The sequence below is a fragment of the Notothenia rossii genome (genome assembly GCF_949606895.1).
Source record: "Notothenia rossii genome assembly, chromosome: 9".
NCBI lineage: Eukaryota > Metazoa > Chordata > Actinopteri > Perciformes > Nototheniidae > Notothenia > Notothenia rossii.
The window spans coordinates 72,335,797-72,358,090 of NC_136907.1; the positions used below are offsets into that span (position 1 = coordinate 72,335,797).

The window sequence follows — 22,294 nt, forward strand, 5'->3', positions numbered from 1 at the left end:
GTAGATACAATATTTCCCACAGAAATGTTGGGGGGCAGGAGCTCAAGTGAGGAAAAAAGGCACTTTCCATAATAATTTATAAAAGACTTACTGACACATTTATTTTAATACCCTCACACTCATGCAATTGTTTAATACTCAACATAATTCTACTAACATACGCACAAGAGCAGACAACAATCACAACTATGAAGTTACTGTTTAAGGACATTACTATGGGGCCAGAACAGTCTCATAATACACACATGCACACAGAAGGATTCAAACTTGTATTTCATGATCCGCAAAAGGATTCAAACTTGTATTTCATGATCCGCAAAAGGATTCAAACTTGTATTTCATGATCCGCAAAAGGATTCAAACTTGTATTTCCAGATCCACACTTGTGTTTTTCAGTGCACACACAAATGTGTTACGTTTCATATACTTGTAAATAAAATCCAAATACAGAAAAAAGTTTTACATATGTATATTTGAATCGCTGTGCGCGAGACGTGGAGGAGTGTCACCACATGCTGCTGGAACTCTAATCTCCCGACCTGATATTTTTATTTGTTATTCAATCCATCTATTTTTGGAAAGGGAAACTGTGCTTAAACAGGAGTAGATATATTCATTCATTAAAAATAAATATTTAAAAAAATTAAAAAATAACTTTTCCTGGAGGAAGAAAAAGGGCAGGGGCTCGAGCCCACTTTGATGTCTATGTGTGCACGTGCCTGCAACACAGTATATAAAATGTATGGACTTAAGTTCTTAAGTTTTACATGCATAAATGTACATTTGCTAAAGTAAATCCTCACTTTCAATCAATAAATGAAGCTCTATATTAAGACAATAACTTTGGAAAAAAAGTTATTACAACTGTGAGACTGCTCTCCTAATATAATGTTACTTTCTATATATAATCATTCCTAGTATATGAAAGCAAAATAGTGTTACTAAATGTTTCTCCTTTTATGTTTATCCCATCCTTTGTATACTTGAATTGGTCACTTATTTAAATAAAAAAAATAACAGCTACATCTTCTACATGGCAGGATGATTGAAGTTATATGGCTCATGTTCTGTTACTTCACATTTCTACTGGAAAGTGTGTGTTTTTTTTTTTTAAATCAATACAATATACAAAAATCTAGTATTTTTTAATCAAATCGTAAAATTGGTTTTGCAGAGCTGTACATAGAAATGGGTAAAAAGTAAATCCTCACTTTTATGTTTTAAAACAACAGGTAAATGTTAAGACAATTGCTTTTAAAAAAGCTTTTCAATCTGTGAGACTGTGTTTACCAAAATAATAATTTTACCAGTTACTGTCGTTTTTTGTTATTTCTTTGCATGTTTTGTTACCTTATTGTAAATCATTTAATGTTTTTATTCTATTTTGCTTTCATATACAGTTAAACATTGTCTTTCTTGTCTCCAAAATCAACCCTATGTGTTTTCAATCCGGGGGGGGGGGGGGAAACAGTGGAAACAATATCCAAATAGGTTTCATAAATAGTTTCTGTGTGTTTTGAGACTCTGGGTTTTTGAAACATCGCAGATTAGATGTGTTTTCCATTTGGTTATGATAAGCTGAATACATGCTAATAAAGGAGAGGCTCAAACTGGGCTCAATGTTACACCATTCCATGTTAATATGTAAATTATGAAAATAATTGTTGCATTCAGGCTGCTTTTCGTGCAGAATGTCAGTTGTGTTTCCTATCAGGGAATATTAATGTTATCTGCTCTGGTTGGGGGACAGAGAGAGATAAACTCAGGTCTGCAGACACATGCCTCAGTGCTGAATTCACATGAATGCAGTGTTGCAGTAAAACATATAATTTCCCCTCTGTGGGAAGAATAAAGGTATTCTGATACATTTCTTTGAAAAATTTCAGGGATCCTGATAGAGACACGTTCATACACATTTTCCCTCTTATCTGTAGCATTTATTAATGTACTTGGTGTGAGCTGCAGCGTGTTGGAGATATCAGCCCTAGAGGTGTCTGCCTTCTCTGTAATGTTACTACATTACTCTCTGCCTGTGGTGCTATAGAATGGCAAACATATAAATTAGAAAACTCTCAACAGCAATGTCTCAAGATTATCCACAGATCCTGTGAAAGAACAATACATAGAAGTAAGCTTGCATCTACACATGGGTCTGAAGACTGTCATCCTCCAGTGGTCTGATCACCTGGCTGTAGTCAACATGGCTTTGTGTCCTTGGGGAATACACTTAACCCAAAATTGCTCCCGATGACCAATGTGTGTGAATGTTAAGTGTCCCAGGTTGCCCTTTGTAGGGCAGCCCCTGCCTCTGTATGAATGTGTGTGAATGGCTGAATGCTAACTTGTATGTAAAAGTGCTTTGAGGGGTCAAAAAGACTGAAAAGGTGCTGTACTGATGTAAATATGTAAATGCTGTCCCCCATGTCTGAGTTCTTGTGTTAATTCTCTGAGTAACGCTGGGTGAGTTAGCTTCTCCAATATCTCCATCACTCGACAACTCACACCAAACATAGTTCATAATTAGCACTACAGGTAAGAGAGTGAATATGTATTTCAGATTTGGGGTGAACTGTTCCTTTAACTCAGTCGTAAAGAGATTCCAGCGACCAGCCGTGATTGTTCCTCTATTTTCTACATGAGGCTTTTTCAGGGTCACAGGAGGACCAGAGGCCTCCTCAGAGGTCAAGTTCCTGTCCGTCACACAGAGGGGAAAAACACCAACACTGCAGACGATTCAGAGAATCTAATCCTCCCTTTCTACATGTCTTTGGACTGCGAGAGGAAACCGGAGCACAGCGATGAAACAGGAGCCAGCATGGTGAGAACATGTGAACACCGCACAGGAAGAGCCAGCAGAAAGGATACGATTATTTCGTGCAGGAGTAGAGGTGCCGTATCACACAAGAGAGGTTTATGAACTTTTGATTCAAGATTCAAAGGTGTTATTGCACAAAGCTACAGTGTAGAAATGGCAATGAAATTATTCTGACCTGAGCTCCTCCAACAATTCAACATACAGTATATAACATTTAAAAAAAAATACAAAATAAGAAGTAGTGCAAAAAGTCTATACATGTAAACAGAATATGAGATATGTACAAGAACAGAATATGAAATTAAATAATGTAAATTAAGACTTTTCACATAAATTAGTATATTGCAAGATGACAACAGGAATGTATATTTATATTTGAGTGATTTCACTTTTAGTTTCTGAGTTTGTTAAATTGCATTTGGCCATTGCATTAAAGGTTTCTGTCAATATTCACAAGGTTAAATTAGTTTGCTTAGCTTTGCTTTAGCCGGCAGGGACAGGAGGAAGGAAACACTTTGAGGAACTAAGTAACTGTAAATCAGTATATTTACTAAAGTACTTAAGTAAAATACAAGTATCTCAAAATTGTCCTTGAGTGTTTCCACTCTATGCTATTTAAAACTTGTACTCCACAACCTTTTGGAAGAAAATATCGTACTTTTTACGTCACTGAATTTATCTGATAGCTTTGATCACTAGTTGCTTTGCAGATTCAGATTATTAAACAAAATAAACATAAAATAATACATTATTAATAATCTTTTATAATTTATTAAGCCAACCAGAAGTACTTAACGTAGTAGGGATTAGCCCTACATTTTCAAACTACAACATTAGTGATGCTTGAACATTAATGATTATATTTAAACTATTTAATATACATTATTCATATTTGTATGAGTAGATTACTCTTACTTTTGATGCTTTAAGCTCATGTATATGCTACATAAGTATTAGCATGGCCATTCTTTATAAACCTGTGTGACCAGCTTTGACATTATGACATGTAAAGCGTCTAAAGGAGCTTATTATGCTTAAATAACTTAACATTTACTTAAAGGTCCCATGTCATTGCCATTTCTACTGATCATAATTCCATTGTTGAGGTCTACTAGAATAGATTTACATTGTTTTGCTGAGTTCTGATGAACTATTGTGGGAAAAGTACTCCCCCCCCCCCCCCCCCTCCCTGTGAGCCCACTGTTTTCTGATTGGTCAGCTCGCCCACTCTGTTCTGATGAGTCAACCACCGTTACAGCAGAACATCAGTGTTGATGTGTGACAATGGCGTTTGTTAGCAACCAGAACATGACACCAGTAATGACAAACAGATGAGAACGCTGCGTGGGGTCTGGGTGCCGTGTTGGCGGGGCTCGCTGCTCCGCCCTTTGAGGCTCTAGGAGCGGACAGTGTGAGCTGGATTACTGGTGTCGTTTCCTGGTTGCTGCGAGGGGTCTGCGAGACAGCGAGAAACTGAACTCAGCCTGAGCACCATGGACGCGGGAAGGGGGGGTGCTGCACCTACAGTGTAAGCGTGCCACAGTTTCGCCGCTGCGAGGCTCCACTAGCACCCCCCCTTCCCCCCCCCAGCACGTCACAGTATCGCCGCTGAGAGATTGTGTGTGTGTGAGGAGCTCCACGGATTGGTCCATTTGGGTCGTCGTTACGTCACTTAGTTCCCAGAAGAAAAAAATGGAAAAAGACAAATGTCCAACGAGGCGTTCTGGGGCAGCATAGACAGGTCTTTTCTGTGTTAGAGTTGTACTCGCTACAGGGTGTACTTATTAACTAACCTCTCTTGTGAAGTTGAGAACCTTTGCTTGTTGACCTTTTGACCTTTTGTCTCGTTGCCTGTTGTTGTTTGTTTAGGAAGATGATTAGACCGGAAGACAGTGTGTACGAAGTCTGTGGTGCAACTATTCAAATAGGATGAATGCAGAGAGGAGGTATGTGCACAGATGTTTCAGTTGATTCTGAATAAATAAACCAATAACATAAAAGGAAGCCACACAAGCTCCTTCCCCATATATCTCCATGTAATCTGCTCTGATAGGCTGTACTTGAGAGCTGCTTTTGGTTTATCACACTGATTTTCGCTTTATGTTTTACAGCTACTGTTGAAATGATCAGAAAGCGTGATGCAAGCATCCTGTCATTCAGAGGCTGCCTCTGTGTTTGCCCGCCTGTACGGAGGCAGTAATTGAGTTCAGCTGCAGTCTGCCTTCCTGCAAGATGACATGACACCTCGAGTAAACAGAAAGAAAAAAAGGAAAACCTAGATTGGTTTCTTTGATTTGCAAACAATGCTGACATTTTAGAAAATTTCTAACACCGAATATATTTGATGTACACCCTCTGTAATTACCGGAACACAAACAAGCCTGAATCTGCAGATGTACAAACATTCGAGTGGGAAGAGGAACATTCCCTCAAACCCTGTGAGCTCTGCAGGTCACAACATGCTGCTGGAACTCATCACTATTTCTGATTCGCTGTCGGCACATCGATTAAAACTCTCAGTTCTTTTTTCTGAATCTCGCCAGGTGTGAAGCAGGTCCTCTAACTAAATCAATATCTCTATCTGGGTTATCGCCAAATCTCCCTCCCGGCCTCTCCTCTCTTAAAGCCTTTCAAACAGAGCATGAAAAGAGTAATCCTCAAACTCGGAGAGCGCCACATCAAGGATTAAATTACCAGGAGTGCGCACCCTGCTCAGAAAGAGAGAGTCAAGGTCATCTGCATCTGAAATTACCTCAGGATGAGTAAGACACTGCGGATGATAACCCGTCACCTTTGAGGGTGTGATAAGGAGCTATAAGGCTCAGGAAGATGAGGATGTAACACAACGCTTTCAAGATTAAAGTTTTATTTTTGAACCTCCTTCTAGGATCACAAGTGCAAATCGTGAAGTGCTCCAACTCCCAGCTCTCAAGAAGGATGTGTCCCCATTTCATATGAGATACTAATTATCATACTAAGACGAAATGATGAAATAACATGTGTTAATCTATGTGAGTGTCACTAACAATGGAACCTCAAAGATTGTTGAAGAAAAATGTTTTAAAGCGAGATCTTAAATACTTACTTTTTGTGTTTATCCACCCCTAAACATCCCCTAATGCCCCGCCCTTACCCCACTGAAAAAAGGGAATGGTAATTTCAATGTGTTTTAAGTATATTGAAGATTTACTTCTTTTTTTTAAAGTGAAAAAGCTGGGAACCAGAGCCAGGTATTGTTCATAACTTTAATTAGAGATTCACCTCATTTAGGGATTATTTCTCTCAGCAGTGAAGAATCCATTGAAAAAAAGTTTGGACTGGAGATGTGTCAGTGCAGGTCTGTACCTTCTGTCTCTGAGCTTTTGTCTAAAAATACTTGACACCCTGCTGTGCAGCGGGGCTCTGATTTCAGTTTCAGAGCACCTGGGTCCATTTGCCTGATGAGAACGGTCATCGTTGGTCTGGTTCCCAGGCGTCAGTCCAGTGAGCTCAGTAAGAGGATGCCTCAGAGAGGATGAGGCCTGAAACCCTCCTCCTGTGCTGACAGACGCACACAAAGACACGGCGGAGGTTCCCAGCTGATGGAGACAAGCCGCTCTTCACAGTCTGTCAGTCTGCAGGAGACCCGTCTGCAGTCCAAAACAAGAAAATGAAAACTTTTGAAGAAAACGTGGCTTTTCTCGCATGCCTCTATCATCAAGGAAGAGTCTAAAAACAGGAAATGATTGATGAATAAAATAATGTAAAAGGAGGCCGGCTTTAACAACAGCAAACTATATAAAAACAATAAGCTGTCACGCAACTGGAGCGGGATAACCCAACTCTTATTTATCTTTTTGTATGCTAACTACTTCGCAAACGTGCTTTTCGCTAAAACCTCACTATTTTAAGCCCTCTCGCGAAAACAGGCTGACTCTTGTGCAGGCCAGCTTCGTGTCTGAATGAGGACTTTGTCTGTTGTGCTTTAAAATAGTAAGGTTTTGACAAAAATGCATTTATACATGTTGACTCCTGTGTCACTAACTTTTTGATACGCTGTTCACAAACTATTCAACATTAAGTGGTAATCTATAGTTGCTTCCTATAACAGGTATAAGTTTGCTGTGACTTGAATAAAGAGTAACTAATGCCTCACTCTCACACTACTGGAGCACTTCAGCCTCACTGTACAGAGGATGTACGCTAGCATCCGATCGCCTGCAGCCACAAGATAAGCTGCTGTCCCGTGTTCCCCCTCTGCTTCCAAGAAGGCTCACCACCATGAATCATCTCCATTCAATGTCACAGATGTGTCTCTACTGCCACTGAAAAGAACCATACACTGAAATACTATATACTTGTACAGTATACTTTGTACATTTGTAAAACACAAGCTTCATTCATGTTCATATTGTTCGTTAATTTCGCCATTTGAGGCTTAAAGGTCATTTTATTACTGTATGTCTTTTGACAGAATCTACTACAACACAACTGATCAATGTAACCATGACTATGCACTGTGCTTTACTGCCTCCTAGTGATTATAACAATGCTTTAATGCCGAAAAAGGAGCCTCAAATCATCAGATATCATTAATTGTTTTTGTTTATCTATGTGAAAAACTCCAGAGTGCCAAAAAGTCAATTATAAATTCACTTGAAACAAAATGTTTGCAAACAAAAGACCAGTTTAGTCCAGTTTGGTCGAGTTTAGTCGAGTTTAGTTATATTTAGTTTTAAATCAGACTTCCCCAGAGCTGGGCAAATAAGTGTAATATGTCAGTCTAGTTCAGTAATAATAACCCCAGACTGGGTGAACAATGCAACACAAATCTCTTTCGGAGCCGTTTTAAAAACCATTTCATTTCCTACCAAACTTGTGAGTCATCCACGTACACATTCAAATAAAACTGCAGCGGTTTAATTAAACATTTATGAAGTGATTATCTGCTGTGCCTGTGGTTCAGCAGCATTTGGCTGCAGCCCCCGTGGCCTGGACTAATCCTCAGTATTTTGTGCGGAGAGATAACAAGAGGGAGACTGAGAAGAAGAGAAGGAGGAAAATGGGTTGCGGATTTTCCTCGCAAACAAAACAAGACTGAGAGTGAAAAGCTGTGATCCGTCCATATATTCCTAAATCTCTGCCTCTATCTCCCATTCACACCTTTCTTTACCCATCTCTCCCACCTTCTGTCTCCTCTTCATGTCTCTCTTCCTCACTAATGAGAGTAGGTGGGGTTTCCTGGTCTTAGCAACCAGCCTGTTTGTCTCTGCCCAGACACCAGGGGGCCACAGATTACTGCTCCCCCGTCGCCTAAACAGAGAGAATCTAAAACTCACGGGGCTGCCAGCATATTCTTTATAGTGTTTGCAGTTTGCAATGCACTGAGAATATCACATGATGAAATGTGCATTCAGCTGGAACCGAAGCAGGGCATGGACCCCTCCCTGGAGTCAGATCCAGACCCTAAATAATGCCTTCTTGTTCCAGAGGCAGAAGATGGTTGGTTTGTTAATAACAGGGATGGATAACTGAACAGGCCTACTGGGTGCAGGGCGTACTGAGTGCAGGGCCTACTGGGTGCAGGGCCTACTGGGTGCAGGGCCTACTGAGTGCAGGGCCTACTAGGTGCGGGGCCTACTGGGTGCAGGGCCTGCTGAGTGCAGGGCCTACTAGGTGCAGGGCCTACTGGGTGCAGGGCCTACTGAGTGCAGGGCCTACTGGGTGCAGGGCCTGCTGAGTGCGGGGCCTACTGGGTGCGGGGCCTACTGGGTGCAGGGCCTACTGAGTGCAGGGCCTACTGGGTGCAGGGCCTGCTGAGTGCGGGGCCTACTGGGTGCAGGGCCTACTGGGTGCAGGGCCTCGTATGCGTTCATTTAGTTGGTAAATAAACTACAAACAGACAGGCAGAACAAAAGGACATACACAATGAGTACAGAACATTGCAAATAAACTATAAAGAGACACAAAACAAACCACAAGGATAAAGACCCCGGGACTCCGTGTGAAATGAGAGTTGATATTTCTTGTTAGAATATCAATCCAAACAAATACAATAAATCAACCACCAACAGAAATACGATGATGATAAGGAGGTTGGTGCAAAACAAGCCAAAAAGACACAAAACAACCACAAATTAAGGCAACATAACTGAGATGATCATTTAAGACATTTAAGAGTCACAATATTTTTCATGAGATGTAAAACAACCACAAAGAGATTCAGTTTGATCACAGAGATGCAAAACAATGCAATTCACTCGAAGGAGACGTTAAAAAGTTGAAAGTACGTCGTCCATACGGCAGCCTGCGCTGAAGTTTGCCGGTGGGCGTGTCTGGAGCGCGACCAACAACCAATCACAGGAATCTCCCACCCCGGACACACAAGCACGCGGTTTGATTGGCTAGAGCTTGTACTAGCATATGATTTGATTGGCTGGCGCTTCCGTCGATGCTTGAAAAGTTGAACTTTTCTCAACTTTCGAAGCGAACAACGGCAATGCAAAGCGACGGAACCACAATGCAGTTCGGCAAAGCCTGACGTCACCCCATTCAAAATGAATGGGAAGCTGCGTTGAAGCCTCAACGCACGCTGCCGTGTGGACGGGCCGTAAATGTTTTTTAATAATAGGGTAAAACCTCCCATGTTCAATTGTAAATAATTAAAGATTATGTCATGAAAGAAACCTTTGAAAGAGCCAAGCTGTAAAATGGTTATCGTTTTGTTTTGCGGTGTGCACAGGGCCGTCCCTCCCTAGGAAGATCACGCAGACTGCGTGGGGCCTTACCTCGCGGAGGGGGCCTCATCTTGCGGAGTGAGCCTCAACTGAACCGCAAATGCGGCGCACCTATGTTTATGCGGCACAATTAGTGTGTGGCGCGTCACGGTTTCACCGCTGCGAGGCTCCACTAGCACCCGTCAACGACGACGACGCTCGCGAAACAGAGGGCCTCATCATCTAACTTTGTATGGGGCCTCAAGTTGGCCAGGGACGGCCCTGGGTGTGCACAATGCTAAATGAATTACCTGTCGTACATACTGGTGCTATGTAAAACCATGAATGTGAAGTAAATTGAAACAAGACAGAAGAAACAGACCCATGGGATTTGAGTCTATGAAATGACTGTTTAAACTTTTCTTGTTTGAAAGTCAATCAACTGAAGGCACATAAACTACAAAAATACCCCTTACAACCACATCCCCACCCATAATTAAAGTTGCAAAACCACCCCTGAGCAGGAATCCAGAGGCGCATCAGAATATTAAAACTGTGCCTTTCACAGTCATGTAGAGTAATTAGTGCATTGAGATAAAAATGTTCCTCATAGTTTCTGTTATCACTTGATCATTAGTCAGACTTTTTAGCCATTATTTTTTAAACAAAAGCCATTGTTAGTAATGGTTGCATCAGGTAAAGCGTCATCTTTCTTATCAGTCGGTCCATTGCAGGGGAAGTGGTGATCTTTTATACAAGGAAGAAAACATGTAGGAGGGAACAATTACCTTCCTCTAATTGAGAGCATCAATCTTTACACTCTATTATTACAATCTGCCACTGCTATGAGACATCATTTTTCCAACAGTCTGGGCTGCCAGCATTGTTACTAAAGCCTCAATATGGCTGTGAAGTAGGATGTAAAATGCATGAGAAAGTGCTTCAAGTGACCAAAGTATGGTTACAGATAACTCTCCCAGTTTCCATAGAGCTTTACTGATCCACATCTCAATGTATTGGTACAAAGTCAGATAATGTAACCTGTGATTATTATATATTTGCTTGCAATCAAATCACAAACAACCCATCATCTAGCAAATTACTCACCAGGAGTCTTCTCAATTGTACATTAGTCGCATCAACATAAATGCATTTTGAACATTCAGTAAAGATGTTGAATGGTAAGACCGCCATCTAGTGGCTTTACTCAAACAAGCCACAAATACTGAAACGCAAACGTGCCCATAATAGAAACAGAGTGGTATTTAATGTGGGAAAAGATGGGGCAACTTTGGACAGATGCAACACCAACAAAACAAAAATGTTGGTTGAAAAACATCAAAGTTTAACAAAAGGGATATCCAGACTGAGCACTTAACTCAACTTGTTAAATTGCTTCGGAGCGGTGTCAGTTTTGTTAACGTCATGTTCGTCCAAATGTTATCTTGATGTCCTCTTGTGAGACTTGTTCCATGTTTGTTTATCCTCTCAGAATAATGCCTGATATCCTAAAAGCTTGTTTTTGACCACTAACCATAAAACACGAAGCTAACGGAGGTCTCTCTGACAAGCTAGCCGCCGTTAACGTTAGCCACTTTTCATGGCAAACCGCTAAAATCTCATTGAAGTTTGGTTAAAACAACATTCCTTAGATATTTGACTTACATTTGATCTAAATTTCGATGTCAGCTGTAGAAGATAATCCATATCGGTCATGGTGGGGCCAGCCGTTACCAACAGCCAATCAGCTTTGAGCATGGTTACTGTTGTTTTTCCCACACTCTGGAAGCACTTGACACTGACAGCGTGTAAACCGATTAAAACTACATTTTAAAACTATTATCAGCCACTTACCTCACATTTTATTATAATGATTTATTTGATATTATGCAATAAAACTGAAATATCAAAAACAAATACTATTAAACAATTTAGACAAAGATGTGTTGGCTGGAAGGTACCGAATAGAGTAGAAATGTGTGTACTATTAGGTACTTTTCACATAACTTTATAGCTAGTTGTTACAAAATAAAACGACTTTGGATTCCTGCAAGCCAATAGGATATTAGCTTGATTTGAGAAAAAACATGGATATACCTACTATACATGTATTGTTGAAGGAGATGTATTGTATGTATCGGATAGACTGATTTACAAAGGAAGGGCTGGATTATTTGCAAAAAAAAAGTGATTTATTTTCCGAATTTTTGGAAGTCAAGGTGATGAGTCATTTTAAAATGAGTGTTTCTTTGTTTTAGTTTTCTTTACTTCGTCATGTTTTTATTTAAAAAATGTAGTTTTATTTCTTTGTCGAATATGTGAAGTGAATTTTTAAATGTGTATCCAATTTGTCCTTTATCACAGTGAGTGGTATCCAGTGACTAAAATAAACTGGGTTAGATAATTACCCAATTTGTCCAATATACTGAGAGATGAATATTAAAAATATCCCTATTCCCATTTAGTGCACAAACATACTGAATCAGAGTTGATGGAGTTATCCTACATTTATTGCCAACCAAAATAACAAATAAGTTACATGAATATACACACAGACAGTAAGCAGCTTTTTGGATTAGAGCTGCCCCCACAACACAGATGAGAAATAGAAGCTTACCCTAACATTTTGACTTTTTGAATCAAACAATTTCTTTATAATTGTGATATAAACCAGATGATAATAATAAAGGGATTTGTTTGAGTAATGACACAGCATTAACTTGGCATAACAATGTCAATATGAACATTTATCAGTTTGTCATTTCAATTGGGGTCACACTAATGAGTTCAATGAGTGATTTAGTGACTCTCTGTAACAATGTCAACACTGAACAGTTAGCTTACAACAGATAAGAGAAAGACAACAAGAGTGCAGCAATATGACAATCGGTTATTACTGAAAAGGGGGGGGACTTAAGAAGAAGCTTAAACATCATCAACATTTGAGACGAACATTTATTTCATGTTTTAACAGTTTGGGGGCTTAACTCTCTGCCCACAGCTGCATCACACATCTGGGTTGAGTAACACAGGTTTAAATAAATAGTGTAGCTAAGATTGTGGATAAGACGTTAATTGTGCTTGGCAAGAGACAAAGAGGTGGCCATGTTGTATACCTCTAGGGACAAAAGATTACATCTTCTTCAAATCTATGCAAAAAACTATTCCTGTTAGTACTGTAAACTGAAGTTAACTAACTTGTTCACAACAAGTAATATGTTGCTTCTCCAATTGTAATAGATGTAAGCAAAGGGGTGGTACATTTGCTCTAGTTTAAACAGGACAAGGATAGTTTTACCTTCACATACTTTTACTTTTCAATTACAATTTATTTGACACAGTCGATGCATAAGAAAGGCAGAACCAGTCAAGTGTCTTAATCTGTCAAAAATAATCTACCCTTATCATTTGGTTAATGCACATAATCAGTGCCTCTGTCTCTGGCCAATGAGAGGTATGAGAATATTCCAGTTAGCTAACGGTCACATGTTTCCCCTCAGACAGAGCAAGTCGGAAATCTAAGGAATGTTTTCTAATGGTTTCTGGAGTTTAGCACTGATGGTCTTTTCCAAACTGTTCTCTTGCAGTAAAACCGACAAAAGTGACATGATAACATAAGTTGTGAGGGTGTGAAGACAGACTCTCTTTGTCCTTGGTGAAACATCTGAATGCGTCTGTGAACTTCAGTTAACACTAAGATGTGTAGCGGTCCTCTCTCTCTCTCTGGGGGTGTGTGTGTGTGTGTGTGTGTGTGTGTGTGTGTGTGTGTGTGTGTGTGTGTGTGTGTGTGTGTGTGTGTGTGTGTGTGTGTGTGTGTGTGTGTCGTGGGCTAGCTGAGGATGTCGGGCTGCAGGCGGACCCTCTGCAGGACGTCCTCCGGCATGCACAGAACCGGATTCACCGGCTTTATCTGCTCGTCCCCGAGAAGAGAGAGACCTGCGATTCCAAACAGAGTGTGGAAAGGATCCACCTGCAGGGAAGAGGCATGACACTTCACATTTCAGAGGAATATATAATAAGCAAAAAGGAGCTGCAAACTTACTTATTTAGCTAGGCTATGTATTAAGAATGGTTTATGGACATTATCTACATCATTTTATTTACATAATAATAATCGTAACAATGTTTCTATTATATTTTAGTATCATTGTTTTCCAGTTCCAATATGCTCAAATGCACCTCTGGGTAAATGCTTAACAGGATTACGTAGGTTGTCTCTGTGCCTGAACTGTGCAAAAAGTAGAGTCTGATCTTATCTAAAACCCTCCAGTACTTAAGTCCATTGCCATCTACCCTAAGATCTCTTTATCTCATACCTTTTAACCGGTTCAAAAGATATATAAGGTAGAGGGATAAAGGAAGGGATCATGGAAGTGCAGACGGGGTTAGACGAGTTGAAACTGTATTTTTTTTTTTTAATGCTGTATGATATCCTTTTTGTTTTTCTGTTATGTTTATAAGTATTCATGTGGAACCTACTTGCAGCAGGTCACCCTTGAAAAAGAGATTAATGATCTCAATGGGATTCACCTGCATAAATAAAGGTTTGAAATGAAATGAAATGAAACAGCAGACAGGATTTGGGGAAAACACAGGTCTTCCTCTTTCCATCACAGCATGCAGGAGTTACTCATGTGTGACGGCTCACCATGTCTCCCGGTCTGTCGGCAAAGCCTCCGGTCTCCTCGTCCTGACAGGCCAGAATAAACGAGCGCAGCTTGGCCTTGTCGATCCAGTGGATCCTACCAATGATTTTCAGAGATGCTAAAACCCACCACGAGTAGCACACATCCGGAAGCTAGAAAGAAAACCAGAGCTGTGTCAGTACTGTGCGAGCAAGCTAGATCCCAGCTTCCTTATGATTTGGATATACAAATGTACATATATTATTTTATTTGACAAGTTAACGGAATTACTTTTGCTAATTTAAATGAGTAGATATGTTGCACTTGGAGCAGTCAGTAGGAACAAGGAGAGATATATGGGATTGCAGGGGCACGCAACACCGAACAGAGACTTTGGCTGAGAAAGCCCAAACCTGGTGGTCAATATGCTGCCGTCTGAGCTTTTCAAAGTATCCCCATCTAATGAGGAGATGCCTTGTCTGTGAGATCAATTCAATACTTCATGTGATTCATCATCAAATGTTTTGCTAATATTTGGCAAACAGTGAAGGCCACTCTCCGCTCTCTACTCAGCAGTCCACACACTCATCTGAGCACATACACACACATTCACAGAGCAAGTGGGGGCGGAGTGGGGGAGACAGTCATTTTTTCCCCCCTCATGCTAGCATTGTTTCAAAGTTAAGGCGTGTAATCATACAACGAACACATATAGCACATTTAAAGCTGTGGAGCTAAATAGTTTTGTTAGACTCAGCCATATAAGTATATCGTAATGGCAGCCAGGAAATCTCTGTTAAACTCTTCCAGTGTGAATAAACCTTTGTCCAGTGGAACTCACAACTAATCAAAATCATTTCCAGATAGAGAAGAAATAAGAATAGGAGCAGCAGAACTGCTTCAGTAATCATTCTGTCCTGATTTAAGTTAAGGTTAAACAATGACAAGAAGCCCCTTGATTTCCCCGCACATCCTCTGGAGAGCACAGACCTTCTCCGGGCGTCCGTTCAGGCCTCCGGACGGCAGCTGCCTCTCGCAGAGCCACCAGCCCAGCAGGTCAGCGTTCACCTGGTGCAGCTGGCCGGTGAGCGACAGGAAGCCGGCGCAGCAGTAGATCTGACGGACAGCAGGGAAGAGACCACAGGGAGTACAGGTGAGAAGAAGTTTAACACATGTCACCGCTGAAGAGGGGTGTGAATGTCACGGCATCCGACTCCAGAGAGGACATTTCACCCTCTCAGTGTGAGGGATTGACAGTCTCTCCGTTGGGATTTCCTCTTCCCACAAGACCAGCCCACAGCCTCACAAATAAATAACATTTATTTAGAAACTGGCAGCTCAACACCTGTATGAGGCAAGGATTTGCTTGTACATTTCCCCATAGTTTTCCTATTCTATTCATAAAAGATGTACATTTGAACAGGGACGCGGGAAGGGGGGGTGCCATCTGTTGGCGGAGAGTTGTAACTGCAACGCCAAAAAGTTCACTAAACAAATCAATACAAAAGTTTTATTTTGAGTTACTCTTTTTGAGTTGGCATTTTAGTGTAAGCAGTCTATAAAAAGCTTCACTATATAAGAGAAAGTGATAATGCTTCTTTTGTAGCTCTGCTATAGAAAAGAAGCTCGTCAGTGCAGACACGATCAGGGATGGGAGTTTTGTGAAAGCAGGGTTTAAAGAGCATCTTGCAGGTTTTTTTTTTTTCTACATTTATGCTTAAACTTGCTTGAAAATTACAATTAAAAAAGTTAATGCAGGATTTGATATGTTTTACGAGACAAGGGCAGGAATTCAGAGGGAAAGGAGCAATTTTGAGCTCTGCTCTTAAAAAATTTTTTTTTTTTAAGGTCATACGTCAAACGCGTCATATTACATCACACAGGGGACACATCTCCGCTCTCTGACCGCGGGTATAGTAGAGTTGCGTTGAGTAGAGCGGTTGTGTTTTAAGGAGCTGGTATTTTTCGGTAGTTTTACATTGTATTTCACCATTTGTAATTATGGTGCAGTATTGTGTTTGTGCAGGTTGCACAAATACCAGCCTGTCAGGACATCGAGTCCACAGTAAAAAGGACCGGAGCTAGCGTTCGTACCGGTGCTAGCTTTCGGTCCTGGGTTCGTTTTGTGCAGACAAAGAGACGGGACTTCAATGCTGCGTCTGTGACGAAAAACGCGGTCGTTTGTGGTGCTCATTTTCGACCGGAGGATTATGAGTCAAGTGATGTGATGGAGTGCAGTATGGGATATCGAAGCCAGGACCGTGTGAGGCTGATAGCTAGTGCGGTTCCGTCAATACACACAGCTCCGGCAGCAGCAGCAGCAGGCTGGAGTGAGAGTGCGGGAGCGTCGGTCAGATTCAGCAAAACGAAAACGTGAACTGTGCACCGTAAGTATTGTTTTTCTAACGTTTGCTAAATTCCAAATGAGTCAGTAAAATGATTTCAATAATGACAAGCAACGTGTGTTTAGTATTTATTGTTGTAAGTTAATGTTGCTAGCTTGTTAAACCCACTTGCTTGTGACGGCGGTCACTCACCAAGATAGCTGCCCTGTTCTCCACTGGTTCTCCTCACACCACAGCTCAATTTCTCTCCGATGGCCGTTATTTCTTCTAATCCTTGGCTGCTCCTGGTCTCTTGGACGCCTAGCAGGCTCATAATTATAAGGTTGTGGTCCGTCATATGCATTCGAATATTCATGTTCGACTTCTTCTGTGTCTTCTGTGTCGAAACTAGCATTGGGATCCATGTTTATTAATACGTTACACCGGCCGCTTTCCCCCTTGTGTCCCCCGTGTTACGTCACACGCGGGAGGTCACGTGCCGAGGCTTTTTTATGCGGAAGTGAACATTTCTTACAAAAACGACGCCAGATGTCACTGTAGTGTATATTTCTGGATATTTTTTTGAAAATCTAGTGTATTCATCATTTTCCTACACATTTATTCACAGGTGTCTTTAACCTGGAAGTTGCTCTTTAACAACTGGCGAAAGGCAGGGGAAACATTTAGGGAGCATGAGAAGTCCCATCAACACAAATGCCGTCAACAAACTAGCAGCATTAAAACGAACACCGATGAATGCACTGCTCTCACAAATGACTGCATTTAATATGACGTTATTATACAAGGCCGCCCCTCCCGACACGCAGATCACGCAGAGCCCTCGCGGATGGGGCCTCATTTTGCGGAGGGAGCCTCCTCTGAAGCGCAAACGTGGCGCACCTAGTGTAGCGCGCCACTAACAACCCCCCCCTGCCGCACCCCCAACTCTGACTGACTTCCCACGTCCCTGCATTTGAAGTTATATCTTTTGAATTTAAGTATATTAGAGGTACGGTAGTCATTATGGATTATGAAGTAGGTTTTTATTGAGATTGGAATTTTTAGATATGATTTGTCTTGAAAAGAAAAAGCCCCCTGGAGCATCATCTTCAGTTCAGCTGTTGAACTGTTTAATAAAGTGGAAGCTAGTCTCTCATAGTGTCTTCTAATTAGAGATGTCCCGATCCGATCAGGTGATCGGGGATCGGAGCCGATCACGTGATTTTCAAAAGATTGGAATCGGGAGGAAAAAAATCGGGGATCGGGATTTTTTTTTTTTTTTTTAAATGTTGTATTCAATGTTACAAAACAAAAATGACCATGTTCAAGTCTTAAAGTCATCCTGAGGCCTTAGTTTTGGTTTGAAATGACAGAACATCATGTATGTGTTGCTTCTTTGGGGCTTGTTTTCATAGACCTGGTTGCTTATTTCTCTCACATCTGGCAACAGAGTGGGCGCAGTGTCTAATTGTAGCAGTAAGCTAACGAGTACTGATAAGCTTTATTTTGTTTTGATCCAATGCTGCACAACTGAACTGATCCAATGCTGCTGTGAAAGAAAGAAGCTATATCCATGTTGGATAGAATATCAAATTTAAATAAAAAAATAACCTTAAGGGACAACCTGAATGCTTTTTTTTCTCTTAATGCATTGCATAAAGATCGGATCGGGAAAAATCTGTATCGGCAAATTGTCAAAATCAAATGATCGGAATCGGATCGGGAGCAAAAAAAGGTGATCGGGACATCCCTACTTCTAATGGTTAGTTTTTACATGATCCAGCAAATCTGTTGATTTGACCTGTGACTGTTTTCCTAACCCTACAACAGATGTCAAAGATAATTATAAAACGACATCAGATAAACACATCAAATGTTGAACACATTTCTGCAGTTAGAACCTTCTTCAGGTTTAAACCCTGGATGTGCTGCTTTTGTTCTAAAAGAGATGAAAGTGAAACTCAAATAGCGATTGTCTTGCATTAAAAGGTGAACGTGAGTGGACTCACCTGACCAGCGTGAGACTCTGAACCTGGTCTGCAGCCAAAACCCCCGTCAAAGTTCATACAGGACAGGATGAACTCCACAGCTTTGTCAACATTTATTTTGTCCATCTTGCCCTTAGAAGGAAGAGAGGACAGAGAGTCATCTTCAGATTAGAAAGAGTTACACTGTTGAGACAAGACAGAAACTGTACATGATATACGTACCAGTAAAGCAAGTGTCGCAACAGCACAGAAGGAAAATCTGGTGTCTATTTCTCCTGTAACGCAAACATGGTATTTCATATTATATTTATTATTATTATGTGTTTAAGTGGAATTTACGCTGCAAGCACAACATGACAACACGCGTTTGAATTATACCGGGGCTGAAACTAACCATTATTTTTATTATCAATGATCAATTGGTCTAAGAAATGTCAGAAAATACAAAAAGAAATGCATCCCAGTTTGTTCAAGGGGACGATTGTAAATGTCTTTCTTGTCAGACCAAGTCCAAATTATATTCAGTTCAATATTATATAAAACCAGTGGCGAACCGTGTCTATCACAACTGGACCTTCTGTAGACACACACACCCCCCGCCGCCGCCGTCGTGCCCCCCCCCCCCCCCCCCCCCTGCTATTATAATGTCCGAATTTTCACTGAAAAGGGTACTAACAACAATTCTGCAACAACTTCATCTTCACCTGTTGCACTTGTCATTTCAACGTTAAAAACAATAAAATGGCATGAATTGCTTCGTCGCATTCATCTGATCCTCTGTCTCCAGCCTGTTAACTAGCGGGCCTTCTAGAGTACCCTGGAACCGAGGGAAACTCTGAAAGAACACGCCCATTGGCTACAAATCAATATCTGATTGGTTGATCAAACTGTCAGTCCAAACGTACGCTCTCATTCAGTGCAACGGCCAGGGCATTCTATCAAGGATGTAGAATACCTTGTTGAAGGATATTCAGAGACCCAGAACAAGATCTGATTGGTTGCTTTCTTTTCTAACACAAAACCACTGAAATGCGTAGTGCATCGTCCGAGAAGGACAAACAAATCAACGTAACGCTTTAATATTTCAGATTAACGACAGATACGAAAATATAAATCCATGTTTTGTTTGTTTAATCTGAGTGTTCCAGGGTATTCTCTGAATACCTTGAAGGCCCTGACGGTTCGCCACTGTATAAAACAGGAAATATCATAATAAAGCAGCTAAAAACTGCATTTTCTGGAATTCCTGCATGAAGAAACGACTTAAACATTGTATTATTATTTTTAAATAGTTTGTTCATTAATCTGTTGTTAGACTAATTGTTAAAGCTCTAATTTGTACATTTTTGTTGTTATACAAGTTATTTGATGAAATGCCTATTATTTGATCCCCTTTACTCAAATGATTGTCTGCTTTTATTTCTTATTTTTCATTGGAGGAGCAAATGTTTCTTGAGAAGTTAATCAGAGTAAGTCTGGCTCACCCCATTTGTCTCCTGCAAATGATCCGTCTTCCTGCTGCAGCCCTTTGATGTACTCCACCACTTTGTCCACATCGAGAGCATCCACACTGTCGTACAAGCACAGGATCTGAAGAAAGGAGTAGAACAGTAAATAGACTGAAAGGATGTGGGCTGCAGGCAGGGCTCTTGTACCTGTAGCCCACACACACTTTGAACCGTTTTGCTGGGAGGTAAATACTCATAACATTTGAATCAAAAGGATCCTTCAGAAGGAAAAATGCTTTAAACACACAGATACTGAGGCTGCTAGAGAAAGAGTAAGATAAATAAAATCTATAAGAAACTAAATTATTGTATAGTTCTGTGTGTCCTCCAGGATCAAAATCCATTAAAACATACTTAAAATGTCTGCTTGCATCAACTTTGAATCAAAGCAAAGTATACTATTTTTTTCGTTTGTTGGCGACATTTCCAACTTCTCTCCTCCACAGAAGTTGATGAGAAAAACAAGCTAGCAATCTGTCACATTTCCTGTTGGCTGTCTGAGGAGTCACCTGCACGGCGCTGAGGGTGTAGAGCAGGTGGGGGTCGTGTCCGATGCTGGCGCTGAGGCCCCCACACTCGTGCTGACAGGATTTGATGAAGTCTACGATCTCCGGCCGGTTCATCCGGGGCAGCTGCGCCATCAGGTCCATCACAGTCAGCCCCCAGTAGATGCCGCTCATCCGCAGGTACTCTGACAGTGTGTACTCCTGGACAAACACAAACAAACAGGAAAGATAAACAGTGCAGCAGGAATGAGTGAGCTTTATTGCACTTATGGGTCCCTCATCTCAAAATCTATGGGATTTTTTATGGGTTTTTGGTTAAATCCCTGGTCTGTGGTAAAGACAATCTTAGGAGATTTTAAATGTTTTTTTTCCAGAATTAATGTCCCTTGGTTCCAAGACTAGCCTTAGCATTATTCTCTTTACTTAACAATATTGGAAGAGGTTGGTAAGGCCATTCACAGATCAAGCAAGGAAGTTGAAGTGAGAGTTTCGAATGCAGTTATTACAGTCAAAATATGTTCAGCCACTTTGGAAATATAAACACACAAAAGGGAAAAAAATGGTGGGTCGAAACCGATGCAGAGTCAAGTAATATTATGTAGACAAATTGGTGAATATGACAAGAAGAACTGTTGACATGCTGTGGTATATCTGCTCATTTCACGGTGTATGTTTCAAAGAGTAGATCGGTTTTAGCTGAAGATGGGTGATTTCAACTTATTGACCATGAAAAACATACCTTGAACATATAAAAATGGCCAAAAAAGCCTTGCTTTAAACATGAATTCCTTTAAAAAGTGTCCTTCATGTGTCATATAAAGATAAAATACACTCTGGGAACTAAAAGATACACACTGAAAAAACATCAATTAATCCTACAAAAGTGCATTTTACTCACATAGTCATCCTTTTTGGAGCCGTAGGCAGCGATGTAGTCTGCATGTTTGTCCAGCAGCAGAGAGCTGGGGGCGTCAGGCTTAATGATGACATCTTTCACTTGGGTACCCTGACATTGAACACACCACCACAATACTTATCAGAATCAAGTGTTTTACACGTTTACATAAAACAAGGAATTAGCTTTTGTGTATGGTGGTGCAAACATAAACAAAGAAAATATACAAATAATAATAATAATAATAATAATAATAATAATAATAGCTCAATGAATATATGACATACTACAGTGTATTATATATTTTAAATATGGGACATTTGTTAAATGAACTTGTTTCAATGATATACAACCACAACCCGCGTGTCAAGCCTGAAAATGACTAATATTATGTAGCAACAATTGTGAAAATTAAGATAGTAAAGCAGTTGTTTTGGTATCATTTAGCTACATGCTAACTCTGATGCTAACCACTTTACTTAAGTTAGCTGTTTTCACAGGTTAGCGGTCAATGTAACGCTAAAGCTGAACATAATGGAGATAAGTGGACATGTTAATGCATTTCGGCTGTATTGTTATATAAAAATAAGCTGAGTAACGATGACATTTACAACATGATAACCGGTTACCATTCTGGAGATGTTCGCATGATCAGGCTACTTCTTCTTCTTCTGTTTTTTTTGGGTTGCTGTCAAACTGCTTAAGATGCGCACTTCCGCCACCTAGTGGGGACATGGGATAATGCAGGAGAAAATCACTGATGCTTTTAGAATCAGATATAACAATACAAAATCCCTTTTCGTTTCACACATGTACAATGGTGTTACATGAGTGGATATTATACATTGCACATGGTGGTGTTAACTTACTTTGTTAACTTAGTCTGTATTGTGTGGTGGTCAGTGGTGGAAAGTAACTAAGTATATTTAATCAAGTAT

General features: G+C 40.5%; 1 protein-coding gene across 1 annotated transcript; it reads right to left on the bottom strand.

Annotated features, from left to right (window-relative positions):
* Positions 1-11,998: 11,998 nt before the first annotated feature.
* Positions 11,999-22,045, bottom strand: rabggtb (Rab geranylgeranyltransferase subunit beta). Its single transcript, XM_079648356.1, has 9 exons — positions 21,986-22,045; positions 21,360-21,467; positions 20,465-20,662; positions 19,932-20,037; positions 18,670-18,722; positions 18,469-18,579; positions 15,126-15,251; positions 14,159-14,308; positions 11,999-13,480 (listed from the first exon to the last, which is right to left on the bottom strand). The coding sequence occupies exons 1-9, from the start codon at positions 21,986-21,988 to the stop codon at positions 13,340-13,342; spliced, it is 996 nt and encodes a 331-aa protein (XP_079504482.1). The 5' UTR covers positions 21,989-22,045; the 3' UTR covers positions 11,999-13,339.
* Positions 22,046-22,294: the final 249 nt, after the last annotated feature.

Excerpts from the sequence above, each read along its gene's own strand:
- rabggtb (XM_079648356.1), bottom strand. Across the intron at positions 15,252-18,468 it reads CAGAGTCTCACGCTGGTCAG|ATCTACTGCTGCGCCGGCTT; the intron begins GTGAGTCCACTC and ends GCTGTCCGTCAG. Across the intron at positions 13,481-14,158 it reads CCGACAGACCGGGAGACATG|GTGGATCCTTTCCACACTCT; the intron begins GTGAGCCGTCAC and ends TCTTCCCTGCAG.